Source organism: Crocuta crocuta, unplaced genomic scaffold, assembly GCF_008692635.1.
Source record: "Crocuta crocuta isolate KB4526 unplaced genomic scaffold, BGI_CrCroc_1.0 scaffold164, whole genome shotgun sequence".
NCBI lineage: Eukaryota > Metazoa > Chordata > Mammalia > Carnivora > Hyaenidae > Crocuta > Crocuta crocuta.
Genome location: NW_027530016.1, coordinates 4,773,449 through 4,793,169, shown reverse-complemented (window position 1 = coordinate 4,793,169; position 19,721 = coordinate 4,773,449). Strand labels below are relative to the sequence as shown.

General features: G+C 38.8%; 1 protein-coding gene across 22 annotated transcripts in view; it reads left to right on the top strand.

Moving 5' to 3' along the window:
• Positions 1 to 19,721, top strand: part of LOC144231725 (uncharacterized) — a 374,679-nt gene that overhangs the window by 217,223 nt on the left and 137,735 nt on the right. For 6 of the 22 annotated variants that reach the window (XR_013335157.1, XR_013335161.1, XR_013335158.1 and 3 more), the window contains exon 6: positions 13,882 to 14,032. The exons of 12 other annotated variants lie outside the window; for them this stretch is intronic. Coding sequence is in view for 4 of the 10 variants with exons in the window: in XM_077764306.1 (XP_077620432.1) it covers positions 3,243 to 3,411 (169 nt within the window). In the remaining 6 variants the exon portion in view is untranslated. Of the gene's footprint in view, positions 1 to 3,242; positions 4,108 to 6,330; positions 7,606 to 13,881; positions 14,034 to 19,721 lie in introns of those variants that run through there. 4 more of the 22 variants (XM_077764306.1, XM_077764288.1, XM_077764291.1 and 1 more) reach the window with 3 other exon arrangements.

Below are 19,721 nucleotides of genomic sequence, written 5' to 3'. Positions count from 1 at the left end.
CTCCTTCTCTCTCTCTCTCTCTCTCTCAAATATAAAAATAAAAATATAAATATAAAAAAAAGTTTTAAAAAAAAATCATAAAGCTTTTTATAAAATTGTTGCTACTTTAAACATGACTAAGCTCAATCAACTCTTTAAATGCTTTTATTTTCCATAATCATTTATCCCTTTATACTGATCTTTCTTTTTGGGAGAGCACTTCTCACAGAAGCACTTCAAAGAGGATTTTTGAAAGGCAAATGTTTTTAAATTTTATAATTCTGAGGATTTCTTTACTAAAATGGTAGTTTATCTGGATATAAAACTCTAAGTTCAAAGTTCTTTTCCTTCTGAACTTTGAAGACACACAATCCAGTGTTGCTGTTGAGAAGTTGCCATAAATCTGGCACTTGTTTGGGTCTTTTCTTTCTCTCTGTGAGCTTTTAAATTTTCTCTGTCTTTATGCTCTTAAGTTTAACTATAATCTGTCTGGATATTGATTGTAGTTTTCTTATCTGTCCTGTTCAGCACTCTATTAGCCTTTTTATCCTGAGCTTTTATATCTTTCTTTAATCCTGGGAAATTCTTGTTCATGTTTTTTCCTCTGTTTTTGCCCCTTTCTTGCTGTCTGGGAATTCTATTTTATAGATTTTGATACTTTTATTTCTTGGTTTCATGACTCAACATTTTTCATGGGTTCTGTCTCTTCCAGAGGTTTTCCTTTCCAGATATCTTCCAGGAATGTTTTGTGACACAACCCTTTTTGACAGACTAGTTTGTACTTCAACTGTACCCATTCTGTGATTCCAACTGGCATTTAGTTGTTTCTTTTTCTTTCTTTTAAATTTCAATCACAACAGTTGTGTTTTCATACCCCCAGTTTTTTATCAGCTCCTTTTCCTGCTCCATAATCTCAAAAGCTTCCCTTATTTCTCTGTAAGGGTGTTTATTAAGACGATTTTAAATTCATATTTGATTTCCTTAGCCCTGCTTCCTCTAGAAAGGCTTTTAGAAAGGCTTTTCAGTTCTCTTTCCTATTTGGAGTATATGTTCTTCAAATGTTGAATCTTTTTGTGGGGGAGAGGAGCAGATGTTTTACTCCTTAGGGAGTAGGGTTGATGGGGAGGTGCCTGGAGGCAGAAAACTTGTAGTGCTACCATCTGGACTCACCCCTTCTGTGCCCCAACCCAATTTCTCTACCAGTTCCTAATCTTCTAGAACCTTTGCCCTGGGCACTGCTCTCAGCAGCAATGGGCAACCACCCTTGTTATAACTGCCTAGGGCAGGAGGAGACGGAAGGAATGGAGGACACATACAGAGTCTAGCTTGTCCACTTGTACACCGTGAAGTTGGCTCTTCCGTAGAAAATTACTGCTTCCCCCAGCCGAAAAGCTCCTATTCACCTGGGCTGTGGGAGAAGACCTGGTAAACTGCTGTGACCCCCACAATGAACTTCCAGTTTCAGACCCACCGAGAAAAATGTGAGGGAAAGAAAAGAGACGGTGTTATAAAATTTTCTCCCATCCATCCTTCTTTGTTTCCGGGCTCTCCTCTCCCACCAAAAACAAGATCAGTCCTCTCTTTCTCTTTGTATTTATTTCAGTGTTTCAGTGTTGTATTAATTCCTGTGACCCATCAATGGGTCTGTGTCTCTTGCAGCCAGGGCCAGCTGCATGGGTGACCATTCCGTGTAGTTGCACAGACCCCATGCTTAAAAGGCCCTGTTCTTACCATCTCGAAATTCTGAATGTCTCTGGAACAAGAGGCCCAGGATTTTCATTTTGCACTGCTGCCCACAAATCATCTAGTCACTGCCACCTGACTTCTTCAAATTTGGCTTCAGTAGCTCATGTCAGATCACCAAGTTATCCAAAACTGAAAGAAGGTAGATGTCTAGGGACTTCCTCCCCACGATCTTCTGCACATGATTAAGTATTGACTGTATCTTCATATTTAACAAAATTTTAATAAATTTTTGGGAGAGGAGGGGGAGGGGGGCTCCAAACCACCATCTGGCGGCTGTTATGGTAACTAAAAGAAGCAGTGCCTGTACACCACCTGCTGCAACCTTCAGAAAAGCCGAAGGGTCCTGATATATGTAGGTTCCCATCTAGTAAATATCTACCCTTTTCCTTTGGTTGTAGATCCAAGTTTGGGAACCATAAACTTTGACAGGTAAAACCTCAGTTTGTTTTATGCTGAAATGATTTATAAATGCATGCAAAACCATGCATATACACCTAGGAACATTTTCCTGAGAATAAGACCAATTGATTCACAATTACCAAAGACATCCAAAGGGGCGCCTGAGTGGCTCAATCTGTTAAGCGTCTGACTTCATCTCAGGTCATGATCTCATGGCTCGTGTGTTCAAGCCCCACGTCAGGTTCTGTGCTGACAGCTCAGATCCTGGAACCTGCTTCGGATTCTGTGTCTCCCTCTCTCTGTTCCTCCCCCCGCTTGTGCTCTTTCTCTCTTTGTCTCTGAAAAATAAAATAAAACATTAAAAAAAATTAAAAAGACATCCAGGCAAAGAAAAGATTCTGTGAAAAGGTTCTGCATGCATTTTATGAGAGTGAGGGAATTCAGTTTCTCCCACACACACACAGCACACAAAAGATTTTCTCATCAGAGACTATATTGTTTTATTCTAAAGATATGAATAATGACAAATCACTAATTATTGATAAGGAAAATTTGACATGAGAATATACTACATGTTGTATGTTTTTAATGACAATTTGAAAGAAGATCATCAAACAAACCAATTCTGTGCCAAATGGTCCAACTCATATTAACCTTTTTTTTTTTACCAGGTTCCCCTTCTAATTGCAAAATCTAAATTAAAAATATTTTTAAAATTTTCACTCTGTAGTGTGGGGACAACAATTAAAGTTACTATTGTGCCAAGTTTCATTTATGCTAATTGTGTGGTGTTAGTGTTTTCTGTTACCAAAGATTTCTTTAAAGTAAGGAAAGATAAAAAATTTTTAAAGGGGAAAGGGGCACCTGGGTGGCTCAGTCAATTAAGCAGCCGACTTGGACTCAGGTCATGATCTTGCAGTTTGTGAGTTCAAACCTCGCATAGGGCTCTGTGCTGACAGCTCAGAGCCTGGAGCCTGCTTCAGATTCTGTGTCTCCCTCTCTCTGCCCCCGCCCCGTTCATGTTCTGTCTCTTTGTCTCTCAATAATAAGTAAACGTTAAAAATTTTTAATTAAAAAAATAAGAAAAGATAATGTAAGCAAAGATCATTCACTTTCAGTGTTGCCATGTCCACTGCCTTGGCCACTGCTTCTCCCTCCGAGGCACCCATCTGCAGCCAGCCAGCCACTGTACAGCCCCACCTTGACATAGCAAAGTCCCTGCTGCCCTTGTTAATTGGCTGCTCTCAACAAAGAAAAAAGTGCAAGTCATGGCTTATATTTTTCTAGTTCACCTTGATAATGACCGGAGTTGAAAATTAGAGATGTATAGTGATTGGCAATCTGATGCATTCCCTAGCATTAGAGCCCACACAGAGCTTGGTAAAATCTCATAGAAGGAAGAATGAAGGAAAAATACAGACTGGTAACAAGAGCTGACATTTAAAGGGTGTTATTTTTCTGACAACAGGAGCATTTTATAGATATTTTCAAAACAACATTATGCCTGATAAACTATCATCACCCCATTTGAGGAAACTGAGGCATGGAGACAGAAAAGTATTTGGCCTGAGTTAAATCACTAGTCAGCCAAGGACCCAGGACTGGACCCAAGAGTCTGATTCTAGAAATCGATGTTTATAACCTCTCGAGGATATCTGCTCCCAGAATCAGAGCTCCTGGTTGGCATAAGAACACCAGAATTACCACATGTCTGGCTAATAAAACTCTAACTAATAGCAAACACATTAGATCATGTGGTTAGTCTGTACAGATTTATCACTGGTGAACATGAGTCTCCTAAAGGACTTTTGAAAGAATGAAAATACTCCACAGAGTCCTGTGAGGTCTCCAAGATGCTCAGGAAATGCCACCCTGGGGAAGGAAGCACGGACCAACTCCTTTCTACATAAGCAATGCCCTCACCTCAGTACCCCTGAATTCATAGCCAGAGCCCAACTCATAGCGGGGCTTGAATAAACATTTGCTGAATTGAACCAAGTTAAGTGTAACCTTGTGCTGTTCACATCTTTGAAACTGAATTTCTTCACCTGTAAAATGAAGAGGTATCTCTAGATCCATGGCTTTCAATCCTGATGATACACGAGCACCAGGTAGGTTTGGGGGATATAAACAAAGCCTTGATGTTTCAGCACCATCCCAGAGATTTTGGTCTGATATAGGTTCCAGGCTTTGCTCCTCTTTTTTATTTTAACCCCTAGTGATTCTTAAGTGAAGCTAGAGTGAAAATCATTGACCAATGTTTCTCCAAAGTTTGCTTTCTGGACCAACAGCGTCAATCTTTATAAACAACTCAAAGTCATACCCAAAATACTCCTCTTCCATTTTACATAGAGATGCAGGCAGATGAGGAATATTTTCCATAGAACAAACACTCGATCCATTAACATATGTAATTTCTTACAAACCCTTGGACACATGTTATGGTTGGTCTGAGTTCAACTGCCTGGTGGAAACCTCGACCTAATTTCCCAAACCAATTGCCACCCACTTCAACCAAATCTCCTGGGAGGGGGAGGCGATCGATATACTGAAACTGACAAGTCAGAGGCAGCTATTCCCTTTCCCCTCCCTTACCTCCTGGAGACATTTCTAGCAGCCTTGCAACTGTCATCTTTAAAGATTTGTGCACAAGGAAATATTAGAAAAGGGAGATTCCAGCTGAAGCAAATGGAGAGAAACTTAATTCCCCTTCTCATCTGATCAGACAATTAGATTTGGAAATCTTTAAATATGTCCAAGTCTGCATGATCCAAAATACCTTTTAAAGGTCATTTACATAATCCTGTCAAAAACACTCTCTGGACAATGGATCAAAGGCATCGCCCTTAGTCCTACTACCGTCTTCCTGCTCTGAGATGAGCTCCTTCGCCTGTTCTGTGAGCTAAATGGCCACTTTCTTTCCAAGCTAACACAGTGCTGGTAATGTTTTTCTCTGTGGATTTGGAGTTTTAATTCAAAGATTATGCAACCACGTTTTTTTTTAAGAAGCAATTTATTTTGAGGGCAAAGTGCCCTGTCTTAGGTTAAGTAGTTTTCTATTTAGCTATTTTGCTAGCAAGAAGAGATAAAGCTTTCTAAGAGCAGAAGTATGTGCATCTTCCATATCACTGTGCCTTTCTGATGATTTTGACTCAGATGAGATGCTCAGTCTCATTTCTGAAATAGTCCCTAGGGAATGTTTTAAATGTCTCAGAGAACAAACAAGTCTCTGGTGTGATATTCGTGTTCATGACATTTTTGCACTTGTGAAGAAAGAGAAACAATTACCACAGTGGAGGGAAAAGACGTATTTTTAAACCCATAAATGTATGGATGGAGAGGAATGTCTCTGCGTGTCTGTTGTGTCAAGGAGACAGTGTAGTCTCACGGTTGGAATCAGAGAAACAGGAGCACAATCTCAGGGCCTGTCACTTACCAGTTGTCTGATCACAGATAGGTTACTTAATCCTCTCACCATTTTTGCTTCCTTGTCTATAAAAAGGATAGTAACAATAAGCATTTCATGAGCTGTTGTCAGTATTAAATAAGTCATATGAAGTTCTTAATTTTGTGACTCAGTAAGTAATTTCTCAGTCAAGGGTATTAAAAGGATGGTGGTGGCTGGGGCGCCTGGGTGGCTCAGTTGGTTGAGCGTAGGACTTCAGCTCAGGTCATTAATCTCACGGTTCATGAGTTTGAGCCCCCTCTCCCCCCCCCACCCGCTTCACATGTTCTGTCTCTCTCTCTCTCTCCCTCTCCCTTTTTCTCTGTTCCTCCCCAGCTGGCTCTCTTTCTCTCTTTCTCTCTTTTTATCTCTCATTCTCTCTCTCTCAAAAATAAACATTGAAACAAAAAGGATGGCAGTGATGGTGGTTATACATGTGGGCTTTTTGTGTACCATAGTGGTTCCATGTACCATTGTGAATCAAAGACATCCTTTGATCTATTTATCTAATGATGGTGACACCCATTCACATTTCTCTGGTAGTGTGCTGATCAATGTTTAACAATCAATTTTTAGCAAGGAGTGGGGTCAGGGAGGAAAGCTGCTGATGTGTAGCATTTCCTTGGTGTAAATACTACCTCCGTGGCCATTATCCGTCTACTAACACAGTATGACATGACTGAACATGTCATGTTGGAAACAGATACACACTATTGGCCCTTGGGCACTGACTCCAACTCACTCTTGCATTTATCCAACAGCTCTTGGTACCAGCAGCATGGGATTGCTCAGTATGACACAGATCGCTCTTCCTTAGAAGAAGCTAAATGGTTCACAGGGATCAAATTTGTCCATATTTGCATTATACATGAAGTAGCTGGAAAAAAAAAAACAACCTGATGGCTATGGCTAAGACTCATCTTGGAAGGTCTTATTAAACAGAAGAATTGTGTGATATTGGAGCAGAGAGGGGCCAGAGATACCATCCAGCCTCTGGAGCCATCCCTGATTCTGAAACAGAAATTGAGTGCCAAGGATTATAACATTAGATGATCCACCTACTGTCAGTTTCTAATAGTGGTGCAGTTAGAAACTACCTCTCCTCGGGGCACCTGGGTGGCTCAGTTGGTTAACCATCTAACTTCAGCTCAGGTCATGACCTCACAGTTCATAGATACAAGCCCCACATTGGGCTCTGCGCAGACAGCTCAAGAGCCTGCAGCCTGCTTCAGGTTCTGTGCTCCTTCTCTCTTTGCCCTTCCCTTGCTTGCTTGCTCTCTCTCTCTCTATCTCTCTCTCTCTCAAAAATGAATAAACATTAAAAGAAATTTTTTTTAAAATAAAAAGAAACTACTCCTCGACTCCTGTCCTCTTTCTGCTGCCCCTGCTAATAGAAGCTGTTCAGTCTCCGGCTATGCAAGGGCAGAACTCAATAACAAAGGAGGAATCCCTATTTATTTACTAAGATTTATCTTTCTATCCACTTGAAAAAAACACAGTTGCAAAATTTTTTTAACCAAAATTTTTCCCAAATGCCCACATATGGTCTTAACTCTAAGACTGCCCAGTAGTTGAGATAGATGTATGAGGTGCTCTGGGCATAAAATGAACTGACCAATGGACTCTCATAGATGGAAGTCACTGGTAATACAGTTGGTCCTTGCACAATGTGGAGGTTGGGGCACCAATCCCACCCCCACACAGTCAGAAATCCACATATAACACAACAACAATGAAGCAACAGAAAGAGAAATCAAGAAAGTGATCCCATTCACAACTGCACAAAAAACCATAAAATGCCTAGGAATAAACCTAACCTTGGATATAAGAGGTCTGTATGATGAAAACTATAGAAAACTTATGAAGAAATTGAAGAAGACACAAAGAAATGGAAAAACATTCCATGCTCGTGGATTGGAAGAATAAATATAGTTAAAATGTCATTATTACCCAAAGCAATCTACACATTCAATGCAATCCCAATCAAAATTGCACCAGCATACTTCTCAAAACTAGAACAAACTATCCTCAAATTTGTATNGTAAGTTAAAGAAAAGACAGTGTTATTAGGAAAACCATAAGGAAAAGAAAATGCATTTACAATGCTGTATTTATCTAAAACAATCCACTTATAAGTGGCCCTGCACAATTCAAACATATGTTGTTCAAGGGTCTGCTGATTTCCAATAACAGTTTCAGTGCAGGAGTATGGAAGAAAGCCTGAATGAAATTAATTAAACAGAGAATACGAGATTAAGAAGTGAAGATAGCAAGAGGCACCTGGGTGGCTCAGTAGGTTGAGCATTTGACTCTTGATTTCTGCTCAGGTCATGAACTCACAGTTGGTGAGTTTGAACCCCTGCGTCAATGTGGGGCCTGCTTGGGATACCTTCTCCATCTCTTTCTGCCTCTCCTCTCTCTCCCTCTCTCTCTCTGACTCTAAAAATAAATAAATAAAAACTTTAATTAAAAAAAAAAGAAGTGAAGATAGCAAGTATTGACCATTCTATTAAGGAAAGGCATCTTTTTTAAAAGATGGGAGATATTTCAACATATTTGTAAGGTGATGTAAATAATCTAGTGGAGGGGAAAGTTCTATGTTGAGGAAAGGTATAGCCACCAGAGTAATATTATTGAGTAGATAAGAGAATGTGAATTCAATGTAGCTGGTGGAGTATTAACGGCCATTAACAGTCCTCCATTGTGGCAGGGGGAAGACAGCATACAAAAGCAAAAATGTGAATGTTTGGAAAATGAAGCAAGGAAATATGTTGAAGCTCTCTACCAATAGCTTCTATTACTACGACTGAAATAAGATGCAACTGAAATAAGATGATCTAAGATCAAGCTAAGACTGAGAATTGGGTCAAGGAGTGTGGAGATTGGATAAGAGAGAGTAAATATAGCTATGGTATTAACTGACCAGCCTAGGAGGGAAGTGAAATTCTTGAAGGAAGATCTTAGGTGGAGGGTGGGGTATGGGAGTGCACTGTCTATGTGGATATCATGTGATGCTACCGAACATGATGACAGAATTAGTGGGAGGAAGAAAGAAGATACACCAAGTACTTATATCTTTAATGAATCAGGGAGGATGTCTGGGAGGGGAATAATTGGAGGAATAGTAGCAGATGGTAGAGTCTAATGCAGGCATATCAGACAGGCTGTCTATACTGAAGGTCAGAGTAGTGAAACTCTTTGAATAAAATAAAGTAATAAAATGACACACAGTATGCACACACATATACATAAACACCCAGTACACATACATAAAAATATAGAAGTGTACAAACACACATATACACACAACCACAAATGCACACACTACCCTCAAACCTTCCTACTCAACATAAAAACAGGTTTAAGGGGCCCCTGGGCAGTTCAACTGGTCAGGCATCTGACTTCAGCTCAGGTCATGATCTCACGGTTTATGAGTTTGAGCCCCACATTGGGCCCTGTGCTGACAGCTCAGAGCCTGGAGTCGGCTTCAGATTCTGTGTCTTCTCTCTCTGCCCCTTCCTTGCTCACACCTGTCTCTCTCTGTCTCTCTCTCTTTCTCTTTCAAAAATAAATAATAAAAAAATTTTTAAATAGACTCAAGAGCTCTGGCTCATCTGATGACTTTGCAAGTATTTGATTGCCAATTATCTGGCCTCATACATACATGAAAAAAGTTGGAGATGTAACTTCAAAGTAAATTTTCCATCATCCCTTTCTTATCCATATATCCTGTACTTTTTCTTTGTTCTCCTCACCTTTCTTTTTATTGTGTGTAATACAGAACCACTCTACACATCCTGGATCCCGAAGAATCAGAAGACTTATCCTCAGTTGAGTGTTGTGCTTCTTCTCAGTTCAGTTTCAGGAGGGAGGGGAATTCAAGGGTAGCAGAAGCAGGGCTCACACCAGCCTGCTCAGAATCCTAGCTGAGCCCTCCTTCCCTGCAGATGCAGGGGTGTGATGACAAGGGAACACACACAAGAGCTGGACCCACAGCACGGATGTTGTCAACCACGGGCTGTGATTGAGTCATAGATTATGAAATCTATTAAATGGGTCAGCACTTTTGACCAGCACTTTTTTTTTAAATAAAAGATTATTTTAAAAATAGAATGGAGAGGCGCCAGGGTGGCTCAGCCAGGTAAGTGTCTGACTTCAGCTCAGGTCATGATCTCATGGTCTGTGGGTTTGAGCCCCGTGTTGATCTCTGTGCTGACAGCTAGCCCAGAGCTTGGAGCCTGCTTCAGATTCTGTGTCTCCCTCTCTCTCTCTGCCCCTCCTCCACTCACACTCTGTCTCTCTGTCTCTCAAAAATAACCATTAAAAGAATTTTAAAAAAAGAAAAAGAAAAAATGGAATGGAAAAATTACCAGAGTGCATTAAATGTAATGAGGACAATATTTGGGCATAAGTTCATGAAGATTATATATAAATTTATATGGGTATATATCATATATAAATATTCATATTCATATACATACATGTAATGAGTCATGATGTAAAATATACTGAGTCACAGTCAACAGTGTTTGAAAGAAATTACCCTCGTGAATCCTATCTACTCTGACAGCTACCAAATTCCAAATTATTTTTATAAGAAATGGATTCCAGAAACTGTATCTTCCTATCCTCTCTCCACGTCTCAGCCTCTATGCTCACCTGCCTACTGAGTACCTCACCAGCTTCTATATTCAAGCTGTTCAAAACAACTACCACTTTTGCTCTGACCCAGAGCCTCATCTGGACTTGAGCATGTTTCTAAAATAATTCATCCAACTGGTCAGATGCTAGCCTTCAGTTAGCCAGTCAGCTGGATGTTTAGACTCTCCTCCTCCAAACCCATTCCTCTTTTGTCCATCCATCTTAATGCCACCACCTTATTTGCCCCACATACCGCCATAATATCTTCGCACCAAGTATCCCAGTCTATGATCTCCGAAGGTGTATAGTCCATATACCATGACCACTTAAATTCTCTAAATCACCATGTCGATGCCCTTGATCAAAAACATTCATTAGTTTTCCCAAATTTATCAAATAAAACCCAAACATACCTTTAGAGGCTGTCAAATTGTTGGTGCCTAGAGCTCAGAGATCTTGTCATTTATATCTTAGGACCTCTCTTTCCACCTAACAGGATGATTATAAATAGTAGGCACATAATAAGTGTTTAAATAATGAATAATACACTTAAAATGATCAAACCTATCAGTGTATAAAATGAAAATAAAGTTCTCCTTATGAATTAATAATTATATGAATCAGAACTTCTTCATGTGATCCTTCAATTCTTAAGAAGGCTAAGACAAGATGAGATCAGTTGACATTATATTCTGAGCTACCTAGATAAATACCGTCCACTCAATACAATATACATAGGAGAATGGCATTAAAAATGAAGAGATGGATTCATTTGTATAAACAAATAAAATGACTTTTTGTCCATGATATCTGCACTATACAGATTTTCCTTATATTATTCAACTTAAGATATGGTCAGTTCTAACAAAGGGTACAAAATCAGGGCTTTTCTATATGTAAATAAGTTAGACCCTCTGAAACAGATGGCTGTAGACTTTCCTTCTATATTTCTCATATATGTGTCCAACCTATGAGGAGATGATTGACAGGATGGCCCCAAATTACTTCCACTTCCCTACGAAAGTACATATTAAACAATAATGGGAAAATAATCTCAATGCACCAACTCTAGGTGAAAACTAAGCTGAAATCAAAACTGACAGTTCAGTTCCAAAATGCACATTCCGTCTACTGGGAGAGAATGTCGGCAGAAAATAATTACCCATTATTCTCACACCATTTTCAGCGAAATTAACATGAAAATCTTTCAAGTTGTTGTTGCAGGAAAATTCGACACACAGGTTAATCTTATCTTTAATTATAAAAAAAGGCAGTGCACACATTTTTAACATGCAAATTCAATTGTATATTACTCAGTGTGAGGAAGGTTTCCCATCATGGAGAAAATATCTTTCTTTCAGAACAATGGTATCAGGTGCTAACAAATGCATTTCTATTTTTGGTTGTCACTTAATTCTACTCACAAAGAAATGTGCAAGACAGAAACAAAGATAAGAGAAAATTACATCTGAGTTTTGTCTCATTTTGGCATTAAGTAACTAGATGGATACATATGAATCTTTGTGGGAAAAGAACTTTAATTTTTAAAGTGTGTTATAATAGGATGCGTAAGAGTCACATAGCATTTTACAGTTTATAAAGCATTTCAGAGATAAGTTCCACACCCCCTTTTCTAAACTTGCATAAGTTTCAGGGTCTGTTGCACTGATGTGATGCATTATGATGTCATCAAAAATGATGTTGCAGGAAAATACTTATGACAGATATTGAAAATCATGTCAATCATACAAAAGGTTTAGTATTAACCAGAGTAGGAGTGGCAGAGAACTCTCTCGTGTACCTCCTCTCATTTTCCTGCCATCTGCTCTGACATTATCTCCTCCCACTGGAATGGCTTGAATAACACAAGACAATTGCAGGCGGGTTTTGTTGCTACTGTTGCTCTTCCTGCTTTTGATCTACAATAATCACCAGAGAATAAGTTCTGTGACTTCTCTGCTGACTCCCAGTTTAGGTAACTGTTCCTTCAGAAGACACATTGTACGATGATCAGATATTCTGGTTAGAGCCAAGCTTCCTGGGTTGCCACTTAACTGTGTGTCCTTGGGCAACTCACTTAAGTCTTCTCTATAAATGTATGAAATGGAGTGAGAATATTTCCTACCTCAGAAGATTGCTTTGAGGATTAAATAATGAGCATAAAACATTTAGTGACTGGCAAGTATAAATAGTCATCTGGTTTTGGTTTTTTTTTCTTCAAAGTACAAGATCACATCTTTTGGTGGCATCATAAATTATGAATTATAGAGTAAGACAATGCTTTTGTGTTAAAGCCACAGGAAGTCTCCTCATGCCTTTCTTGTACTGTGAGTGTTAGGAGGGGCACAACTGTGCAGAGTCGACAACATATTAAGGTGGAATGTACATTAAAGCTTATGAAATTGTTGTGAAAGCTCTCTCTTCTACAAGTGGAGAGAGGTTTGAACCAAATCAATGCAGGCAGAGCCTACCTCTCATTATAGAGTGGATGTCATATGACCATACAGTCTATGATTCTACAGGCCAGTCACTTTCTTCCTTTAAGTAGCCAAAGGATGTCAAAGAACTATAATGACTAGAAAAAGGGAGATGTCTCTCATGGCTCTACCAGTTGGAAAAAGTCTTAACATGCTGACAAGTAAAAAAGCAGGTTACCAAAATTACAGAGTTTAATCTCAATTTTATAAAAACAATTAATAGCAATTTTTGAATGATGGGACTGTGTGAAAGGTATTTTTGGGGATAATTTTAGGTTTACAGAAAGGTTGGAAAGATAGTAGAAAGAGTTCTTATAGACCTTTCATCTGCTTTCCCCCAATGTCAACATCTTCTGTAACTATGGTACATTTGCTAAAATTAGGATATTGTTACCTTACTATTAACTAAATTCCAGGCTTTATTTAGATTTTGCCAGTTTTTCCAATGATACTCTTTTCTATTCCAGGATTGTACTTTGATTTTAGCCATCATGTCTCCTTAATCTCTCTGGTCTATGATAGTTTCTTAGTCTTTCTTTGTTTATCATAACCTTGGCAGTTTTGGGGAGTACTGGCCAGGTCTTCTGTAAACTGTGCCTCAGTTTGGATTTTTCCTGTTCTGTTCTTGTGCTTATACTGAAGTTATATGTTTTTGAGAAGAATACCACAAATATAAAGTGGCTTTCTCATTACATCAACTTGGGGGGCATATGACAACAGCATGACTTATTGCTGGTGATGTTGATCTTGACCACTTGGTTAAAGTGAGGTCTTCCAGGTATCTCCACTGCAAAGCTACTATGTTTTCCTTTCCATAACAAATTCTGGGGACAAGGTGTTTGCTGGTATTGGGATGCCATGCTTCTAATCCCTCTCCGAAGACAGAGCTAGGAAATTGTATGGGTGACTTTTATTTTCTCCTTTTTGTTGTCTATAGTTTCTAATTTCATATTACTAATGTTGTACTCATTTCCTATTGCTATTGTAACAAATTACTACACTTAAGTGCCTTAAAGCAACACAAGTTTATTATCTTACAGCTCTGTGCTTTACAGATACAAGATGGGACTTACTGGCCAAAATCAAGGGGTCAGAAGGGCTGTGTTCCTTTCTGGAGACTCTAGGGTAGAGATAGAATCCACTCTTTGCCCCTTCAAGCTTCTAAAACTTCCCATGTTCCTTGGCTCCTACCAGCTTCCTCCATCTTCAAAGCCAAGGACAATGGGTCAGGTTCTTCCCATGTGACATCACTCTGCCCCCTTGCTGTGCTTCCTTCCACGTTTAAGGATGCTTGTGATTACATTGGGCCCAGTGAGATCATGCAAGATAATCTCCGCATTTCAAGGTCAGTTAATTAGCAACCTTAATTCTCCTTTACCACGTAAGGTAACACATTCCCACGTTCTGGAAATGTGGACATCTTTGAAGGGTTGAGGAAGCATTTTTCTATTACAAACGTGAATTCTTTTGTAACAAGAAAAACACATAGGTAATCATAAACCAGTCATTCATAAAACTTTCATCCAACCAGTAACATTGTTTTGCCTGGCAAATTAGAAAAAGTACCCTTTTGTCAAGAAAACTTATTCCCATCTGATGAAATGCTGTCATACTATATTGATTTGGTTGAACAAGACAGTAGTACATAAAAGCCTACAACATCTATTCTGTTGCAATAAATCTGTAAATCTGCAATGACTATTATACAAATGGCATCTCCTTAAATACAGTGCCCTTGTGCTGTGGATGACCTGCTCTAGCATCCATCTAGTGGCCACAGGAGAGTTAAGTGGACTTTTTCAAACCAAGCCTCACACTATGTGTTTTCATACATACATTAACTTATTCTATCTTCTCCATAGCTTACCAGCTAAGGATTAATATCCCACTTAATTCTGATGAGATTTTAAGTAATTTGCCCAATGCCATACAGCTACTAAGTGTCAAAATTAGAATTAAAACTCAGTAAGCCTAATACCAAAGTCTTCCTTCTACAGCCATAATCCTGTCTTTCAAAGACAAAAGAAAACAAAGACCACTGAGCTCCTATGGATGCTGGAAATGCAGGTTCAAGAGATTGACTCCAAGTGTTTTGGCTAAACCAGGGTCACTACACCTTTTTCCACATGACCCCATTCTGCCACCACCAGAGTTTTTATTTTATTTAAAATAAAGACTAGATTTCTTTTCTATCACACCAACAGCACAACTATTTTTAAAACTGCCCTAGTGTCAATTGGAATAGGACATAGAAACCAAAACTCTAAGTGGTTAGTAAACAAGCTTCAATAAGAAAGAATCTGATACACAAGCATGAGAACAAATGTTTGCTCTTATTAGTTAAAATAAATATAAATTAAAGCAACATTTGTGAAGCATTTAGACCAGGAAAAAAGCTGGGGTTTTTAATAGCTCTCAACATTTGAGTAGTTCCTACAGAACTGGGGTACTCATTTATTCTTGGAGGCAATGGAAATTGGCACATTTCTGGAAAGCAATGGAAAAACAGCAAGAACTATACAAATTTTCATGAATCCTTTGATCCAGACAATCCAGGAAGTGAGACAAGTAAATTACTCAACAGTATAAAAATACCTCCATGCATAGTATATTTATTGTCAAAAACCTAGAAACACCCTAAATGCACAACAAAAAAATGATTTAATAAATTGTAGTATGTCAACTTGATGGGGAATTATGTAGTTATTAAAATTGTAATTATAAAGTAAATGTAGAAATACAGAAAATGTTTATGGTTTATACTTTGAGTGGGGAAAAAAGAAAAAAGAGAGGCCCATATTCTATGATGGTAACTGTAAAAATATGTATTTGTGTAGACAAATCTTGAATTTTNATGTGTCTGTTGGCCATCTGGATGTCCTCTTTGGAGAAGTGTCTGTTCATCTTCGAAGCCAAGAAAAATGGGTCAGGTTCTTCCCACGTAGCATCACTCCATTTCTTCACTGGATTATTTGTGTTTTGGGAGTGGAGTTTGGGTAAAGTAAAATTTATCACAAACATTTTGAGAGTTTTTAATTAACTTTGTTTGAGAGTGAACAAAGAAATAAGATGCCAATCCATTTGTTTTCTTTTGCTTTTTTGTGAGAACATATGAAATGAGATTTATTTCTATCTAAATTAAGTCAAGAGTTTAATGCAACCCAGAAACAGTAACCTAAACGAGAAAACTATTTACATTGGGGAAAAAATGTCTGAAATCTATAATCACCAGAAACTAAAAATCCTTATTATAATAATTGAGTCTAAATCTTCTGTGGCTTCCTCCCTTTTTTCCTTGGTAGTGGAATCCCCATTTTTGGTGGGGCACATCGACTCCAAGACTAGTTTCCATTTCCCAGCTTTTTTGCAGCCTGTGGCCAAGCTCTGAGCAATGTGATGTAAATCAAAGCCTTATATGACTCAACTGGACCTCTTTAAGATCACTCCTTATTTTATTTATTTATTTATTTATATTTAAGTATAGTTGAGGCACAATGTGACATTAGTTTCAGCTGTACGACATAGTGATACAAGAAGTCTACACATTATTCTGTGCTCACCACAAGCGTAGCTGCCATCTGTCATTGCACAATGCTGTTACAGTACCACCGACTGCATTCCCTATGTTGTACCTCTCATCTCCGTGGCTTATTCATTTTGTAACTGGAAGCCTGTACGTCCCACTCCACATCACCCATTTTTCTCATTCCCCTACTTCTCTACACTCCGGCGATCATCAGTTTGCCCTCTGGATTTATGGGTAAGACCACTCTTAAAATGGACACGTGTAGCCTTTCCTCTTCTTCCAGTTCCCAATGCTGCCAACCTCCAGTGGATGTAATGCCTAGAGCACCACGAAGCAACTCAGTTCATGGGTTGACACAGTGACTGGCAGCTGGCGGTAAGACAGGCAAAGTGGGAAGAATCTTAGGACAAGATGACACCACAGGTCTGCTCTCCTAGCTTTTTGGTCACCCCTAGACATCCACTGCACATCATCTGTCTTGCTGAAGCTGCAATTATTTCTAGTATTTGATACTCACAGTTGAACTCAAATCATAACTGGTATGCCAAATGTATGTTATGTGGCTCCTGCTTTATCAGAAACTGTTGCAACATTCTTCAGAGAACAGGTTCTTTGTTTTGTTTTATTTTGTTTTTGTACCTCATTCTCCAAATTGAAGAATCAATCCATAAGTATCAACATCCATTAAACGTTGCTGTGTTCTACCTTTATGGATTGCCACGAAGGGAAAACAAGATGCAAAGGAATTGAAAAATAAAAGAGGCATAGTTTGACAAGGTGGTAAAAAGAAAGAGAGTCAGCAAGTGGAGGGTCTTCTCTTCCCTGAATAATATTTATTAAAAACATCTTTAGCAGACTTGAGAGGCAGGAGACAAACTTTCAAAGCTTTGAATTTGAAGTCAGAAAACATTCTTAGTCCTGGTGCTGTGACTTTGAAGTATTTCTGTAGCCACCTGGGTCTCTTTCAAGGGTTGACTAGATACTAATCTCTACTAGGTGGGACAGCTTTGGGGTAAAATGAAATAGTCCTTGTAGAAATGTCCATTTTAATCATTTTTGTGGGCTTGGATTTCTTGCAGTGAAATTAGGAATGCTCTCCCTATTGAGTCTCCTCCCAAACACTGCTCTTTGTCTAGAATACATTTTCTGATCATCACTTCATTGTCATTTTAAAACTTTCTGAAGTCTCACTTCATGGATATAATTCTTAGAACAATTTTCCCTTTGGCCTGCAAACTAGGTATTTCATGATAATGTATTTGATTATGGAAAATTCTGTTTACCCCTCATACATCCCTAGTGCTTATTTAATGGTCAATTTAATGGTCAATAAAGAGAAATAAACTTAGGGTTTACTTTCAACTGGCTCCTAACACAGTTAATTCAACTCATATTCATTAATCACCAACTATGTGCATATCACTATGGAAGCTAAATAGATACTTTCTAGGAATGAAGGTGAGGTTGGTGGAGGTGGTGATAATGAGGATAATTTGGCATACAATGTGACTAAAGGCCAATTAATAATTAACAATGCACCCTCAATTAATAATGAAGAATCCCTCATGAGCTCATAAAAAATGCAATCATGAACTCTATGCCTTTCACCTCCCATCCAAAGCCTGCTTGAAGAAGGAGACATTTATGAAGGACTTTTTGATAGTGTTTCCATTCTTCCTGACATTTCAGGTTTTGCCCTCAAATCAAGCTATTCTGTCCATCAGGAAGGGGCACACTTTCTCTGACATGTAGCGGCCCTTGAAATGGGTCTAGTACTGAATTAGGGTGCTGTAATTTACTGAGAAATGATACTAATGTCACATAGCTTTGTGCAGTACTATTGAGAATATCATCCACTGTCCTTGGAGTAAGTCCTGTGAGCAATATTTTTTTGAAAGAGAGAGAGAGAGTGAGCCCATGAGTGAGCAGGAGATGGGGATGAGAGATGGGGGGGGAGAGAGAGAGAGAGAGATAAACTCTTAAGCAAGTCCACGCCCAGTGCGGAGCCTGACGTGGGATTTGATCTCATGACCCTGAGACCATAACCTGAGCCAAAATCAAGAGTCAGAGACTTAACCACACTGAGGCACCCAGGCACCCTCCATGAACATTTTAGTTTAGATTTTAATCTGGTGAAAAACTGCTTTCTCACCAGGGTCAATATTATGCTCTTTGACATTGAAACTATGTCCCAGACAACTTTTGTTTTCATCTGGGTTGCCAACATGAGCCCAATTTCTTGTTCATCTCTCACAACTGTAAAGATCCATATAGTGTGAACACAGGTTTCTTCTTATTCCTCTCATCTTCCCACCCATCTTAACTTTTTTCTGATGCAAACTTACATTTGCTCTAGTCTTAACATTTTTATCTCCTATTTATATTTCACTGTATTGATATACATGTTGGCCACAAATAACTTAAGATTAATTATGGAAGACAAAGAATTGATCAGTAAATTAAATTAACTAAATAAATAAAAGTCCACATTATAGATAATTCAGGCAAAGAATGGACATTCTGAAGGATTCTGAGGACCTGAGTCCTGAGGTCGTGTCACCCTACACCATACCTGTCTATCCAAATATGCCAATGCTGATGCCCTGGAGTCTTCCTAAACCACAGCAAATCAGGTCATGTACAATAAATCCCCTGTAAAATATCCATGATGCCATGGAGTTAGAAACATTGACCTGAAAGAAAATCTTTTGTCTTCCAAGTAAATTGGCAGAATCCTGCATGATGAGAACTCCTGGAGGTCACTGAGCTCTGGTCTCACCATGTCACTAAAGCAATCTCCACACATGGCAGCAGAAAAACAAGTAGACTTCAGTGGCTGGCCTGTTCCAAGAACATTGCCACATAGAGCATAGGTCCCAGACTATGAAGTCACTTGCTTGGTCTTCAGTTTGTTAAGACAATTGGAAAGTTGATATTTGAATTCAGGTCAGTTAATAGCTTCCTAGGGCCAACTTTTCCATACAACTGCATACCTAATCAGGTAATAATTAATTAAATATTAACTAAGCACTTGCTATTTGTAAGGCACAGTGCTAGCTGCTTTAAGGGACATAAATATGAATAAGTCATAAATTCAATGCTGGAGAAGCTTGAGATGGAGTGAGAAAGGCTGAATTCATACTTAAAAACCCACAAGTATACAGATAACCCATTTTTCAGATGCTATGCAAGAAGTATAATGTTTCCTTTGGATGGAATTAAGAAAGGTTTCATGGGGGCGCCTGAGTAGCTCAGTTGGTTAAACATCCGTGGGTTCAAGCCCCGCATCGAGCTCAGAGCCTGGAGCCTGCTTCAGATTCTGTCTCCCTCTCTCTCTTCCCTGCCCCCACTCGCTCTCTGTCTCTCAAAATAAAGACATAAAATAATTTTTTAAAAAAAGAAAGGTTTCATGGATGCTATGAATTTTAAGAGAATTCTTGTATGTCTAGAACAGATCAAATGAACGAGAGAAGTAAAAATAGGTAAAGGAAAAAGAATGAGCAAAAGG